The sequence below is a fragment of the Tupaia chinensis genome, unplaced genomic scaffold, assembly GCF_000334495.1.
Source record: "Tupaia chinensis unplaced genomic scaffold, TupChi_1.0 Scaffold000671_2, whole genome shotgun sequence".
NCBI lineage: Eukaryota > Metazoa > Chordata > Mammalia > Scandentia > Tupaiidae > Tupaia > Tupaia belangeri.
In genome coordinates, this window is record NW_006160194.1 from 2,017,536 (window position 1) to 2,022,156 (window position 4,621).

At 67.9% G+C, this 4,621-nt stretch overlaps 1 protein-coding gene across 1 annotated transcript in view; it reads right to left on the bottom strand.

The window, feature by feature from the left end:
• Nucleotides 1-299: 299 nt before the first annotated feature.
• The window catches only part of TMEM179 (transmembrane protein 179), a gene marked incomplete at its 5' end in the record, with an annotated part of 13,231 nt that continues 8,909 nt past the window's right edge, over nt 300-4,621 (bottom strand). Inside the window, 1 exon segment of the mRNA XM_014592238.1 lies at nt 300-2,310. Within this exon segment, the coding sequence (XP_014447724.1) occupies nt 2,131-2,310 (180 nt within the window).

The window sequence follows — 4,621 nt, forward strand, 5'->3', positions numbered from 1 at the left end:
AGGCCCACCTGAAAACGCAGGCCCAGGAGTGGCTGGCGTCCAAGTCCTCCACGCTTCTGGAACCAGAGGGGAAGACTTGAATGCAAGGGAGGATCCTGCAGGGCCGACCACAGTGGCTTAGGGAGGACTGGAGTGTGCGTGCACCCCAAACCCAACAGGCTGGGAGACAGAGACGGGGCTGCGGCCTGGCCATGCCCCCCCCGGGGGGGTGCTTCCTCTCTCCTGTCACTCTCTGGGAGTGTACACGCCCCCTGGAGAATGGGGCAATGTGACAGTGACAAACTGCTCGTTGTCCACACTGGAGATCTGGAGTCCCGTGTTTATTGACTTTGAGAAATAAACATGTACATGTTAATTTACGGACCCTCGCTGCCGGGCTAGCCAGACGCAGGACTGGGACGAGGACACCCCTTCTCAGAGCAGGGACAAGCCAGGGCACCATGGGGCTCTCGTGGTCGCTCTGGGACAGCCAGGGCCAGCAGCTCCACCCACACGCCCAGGGTCCCTGCACAGTGGCAGCCAGGTATCCACATGGAGGCGGGCCTCTGCCAGCCCTGCCCAGGGCCTGTCCCAGACCACTCCCGGGGTCCAGCAGCAGCTGCTGCCAAGGGCAGACCCAAACCTGGGCCAACCTTTGAGCTCCTGAGAGCTGTGCCCAGCCCCTGTGCCTCCTGGGTTCCAGATGGTCACAGCCTAGGGTGGGCATAAACGGAGGGCGAGGGCCAGGGCCAGGGCCAGGGCCAGGGCCAGGGCCAGGCAGGGGCCATCCCACCTCCTGCTGGGAAGACAGACAGGAGCTGTCAGGTGGGAGGGGCCCATCCGGTCGGTCAGGGCTGGCAAGAGGGCCAGGAGGGGATTCCAGACAACTCCGGGACCTGAGGACTGGCTGCCCTGCACGTGCCCTCAGCCTGGCCTGGACCAGATCCCCAGAGTCAGGACCCTCGCCCCCTGGACTTGGCCTTGCTTCCTGGGACCCAGGCTGACCACCACACCCGGCCCCTCAGCCCAGGCCCAGGCCCAGGCCCTGCTCTGCGGAGCTCACACTGGCCCAGGAGACCCAGCTCAGGAGAGGGCCACAGGGACCAGGAGGCGGGCAGCCTGCCTGGGGGAGCGGCCTCTGTGGGGAGGGGGGCCACCTGCCTGGGGGCGCCACAGAGAGAATGGGCTGGGAAGCCGTGGGGTGGGAGGTGCGGTGCCTGCCCAGCAAGGGCCGGGAGCAGCGTGCTGTGAGGCTGCGGGGGGAACCCAAGGCGAGACACACCTGGGCTCTCCGAGGGCGAGCCCCCAGCCCCCGCCCCCACGCACTGAGCCAAGGCATGAGCTGAGGGCAGTCTGCTACCGACACAGCAGCCTCCTTGTGGGGCCTGGGACACTGGGCACACGGGGTCCTCCGTGCTCCCGCTTCCCGTCAGGCACACGCTCGCAAGCTCACTCCCACACTCGCACGCACACCCTTCTGCACACACGCCCTCATCTCGCACATGCACACGTGCATTCCCGCAGAGGTGCACACATTTACACCCTCACGTGCACACCCACATGCAGCCATGACCTCCTGTAGGTGTGACACATGCACAGGCACCTGCGGTGGCCAGCCCATCCTGCGGGTGGCAATCTCCCCTCCCCCTCACTGGTCCTGCCAGGGACAGGCCAAGCCCAGAGCAGTGAGTCAGACGTGAGGGCCTCGGGGCTCCTCTGACTGGGCTTGACAGGGTTCCCCCAGGCAAGTCCTGCAGCCCGAGGGGAGGACTGCTGCTGGGGGCACCCGGCTACCCCCATGCCAGGCCCATACCACTGCCCGAGACCAGGGTTGGCCACCTGGTGGGGGTACAGCTGGGGAAGGGGCAGCCCAGGGGACAGAGGCTGGGGACGACCTTGAGCTCCTCCCACCCTTGGGCCCTTGGGTCTAGACGGCTAAGTGCCCCTGGGGACAGCATGGGCCTTGCACACCAGAGGTGTCCCTCCCAGTCTCGGCCACAGCCACCCAGCTGGCACACAGAGCCAAGGGGGCACATGCAGGCAGCTGGCGGCCAGGCAGGGACAGCGGGCCTATGCACCAGACTGGGGCTAGGGGTGGGGCTGGGCCTGAGCTGGGCCCGGGACTGGGCTCCTGGCCGCCCACGGCCACACCTAAATGACGGCGCTCTTCTCCTCCTGGAAGGAGGCGCGGGCGCCGGGTCGGGCCAGCAGCAGCTCCTTCTCGTGGGTCAGGCTGTCCAGCAGGTCCTCCTGGCGGTGGCTGTGGTACACTCGCAGGAAGGCCAGAGTGGTGATGGCCAGCCAGGCCAGCCACGAGGCCCAGAGGCCGAACTGCAGGAGGGAGGCAGGTCAGGGCTGCTGCTGCAAGCCCCGCTGGGCGCCTACCTTCCCCAGCCCTCCCGGGACGAGCCAGGAGGCCGCGAGGATGGGGACGGAGGACAGGACGCTCTGGAGACCCTGCCTAAGCCCAAGACTGTGCTGCCTCTTTCCTGAGCCATCCCCATCCGGGCCGCCCGGGACCTGGGCCTGTAGCCCAGCTCAGAACTGGCCTCTCCCCGCGGCAGGGCCGGGGTCCCCGGGGGCGGGCGGTGGTCCTGGAACCCCCTCCAGGGTTCAGTGACCTCAGCTGCTGTCTCGGAACCGCTGTGGGACAAGGACGGAATCGAGCCAGGCCCTGCAGTGAGTCCTGCTCACGCCTTTCTCTAAGGCCCCAGGCTAGGGCCGAGCCTCCGCCCTGAGTCTGCGCGAAGGCGTCCTTCACAGCTCCGGCTCAACTCGAAGTGCCCGGCCTGGGCCTCGGCCTCGGAAACAGTCCTCAGGCCGCTGCAGCCACCTGGGCACCCGGAGGCCCGCCAGGGCTGGGCAAGCGACCTTGGAGCCACGAGCCCTATCAGTGACCCCTCGGGCACCGCCTCCTGGGGCACAGAAGCAGATTCGAGGGACAGGCCCAGCCCAGGGTCCCGCCGGGGCCCTCCGTGCCCACGATGTGCTGGACACGCCTGTGGGTCGGCAGAGGGCCCCCCGAGTGCACCCCACCTCTGCCAGCCACCACGGTCTCTAGAGGGCAGGACGGGGTCTCCCAGATTCCCAGGCTGGCCTCTCCCCTGCCCCACACGATGCATCAGCATCCTCCCAGGCCATGGGGCAGCCAGCTCACTGCCAGGGCCAGAGTCCAGGCTCCTCACCCGGCTCTGAGCAGCCCAAACCTGACAGCCGAGACCTGGCACCGCCTCCTCCCCCATCCCCGCTCCAGCCACGGCACCCCCAGCTCCAGCTCCCTGCCCTCCCACTGCCACTTTCTAAAGCACCTTCAGGCTTCAAGACTCAGCTGTCTTACTCTCTCCTCCAGGAAGCCCTCCAGACTTCTCAGACAGCCCTCTCTCCTATGCCTGGCCTCATCTTTACGTTAACTCCCGTGGGGGAGGCTCAGCAGATGCCCAGCAGTAAGGTCTCCCCCCCCCCCCCCCCCCCACCCCCAACCGAGGGTATGGGTCGGGGGTGGGGGGGGGGAAGCGAGGGGGGCCAGGGAGCGAGGAGGATCACCCCCAAACACAGGCCTGTCCCCAGGGGGGCAGATGGGGGCCCCTCCAGGACACTGTGGGGTTGTCAGTGGGGCAGGGCAGGCGCGGGGCAGGGGCTGCAGACCCGCCCCAGCCTGGCCTGGATGACCTCTGCCCTCCTACACGCCCCGTCCCCGCCCCACTGCCCACAGCACTGCAGGGGTTGCAGGCCCGGGGCAAGGGACGTGGCTGCCCTCCCTCTCCATAGACTGGTGCTGGGACGGACAGCAAAGCACTGCCCACGGGCAGGCGGGGCCGAGCACGGCCTCCTGAGTGCCCAGCGTGCTGTCAGGACACGCCGACAGGAGTGCACTGCCCGAGAGAGGGGGGCCCAGGGCCCAGGTGCTCATTCAGCGGCCAAGGAGGGGAGGGCTGGGGAGGGTGGTCCTGAGGGTGACGAACCGCTGGGGGCCACCTGACTCGAGGTGAGACGGCAGATGGCCTGGGACCCCAGGGCAGCCCAGGGAAAAGGCCCACCCTGACCAGCTGCCATCCAGAAGGGCTGCTCTCACTCCCCAGGCTGTGCCCCGGGCCCTCCTGTCCTCTGACACCCGCATCCAGGTCTCACGGTGCCCAGAGCCTCCACGGGGCTTGCCACACCCTGCCTTCCAGGTCTCTGCCACCGCGGGCTGCACCCGGTGGGCCGGGCCATGGCCCTGACGCTAGACAGCCAGAGCAGGTGGGACTCGGGAGAGAGCTGACCAGGTGTGCACAGGCGGGGCTCAGGCAGGGCACAGGTAGGAGCACAGGTGAGGTACGGGAGGGGTAAAGGGGGGCACAGGTGGGCCTACAATAGATACAGGTGGGGACAGGCAGGGACCGATGGGGGCAGGTGGGAGTGCAGGAGGGATAAAGGGGGGCACAGGTGAGGTATGGGAGGGGTAAAGGGGGGGCACAGGTGAGGTATGGGCGGGGTAAAGGGAGCACATGTGAGGTATGGGAGGGGTAAAGGGAGCACAGGTGGGGTACAGGAGGGGTAAAGGGGGCACAGGTGGGGTACAGGAGGGGTAAAGGGGCACAGGTGGGGTACGGGAGGGGTAAAGGGGGCACAGGTGGGGAACGGAGACTTGGGGGGGGGGGTC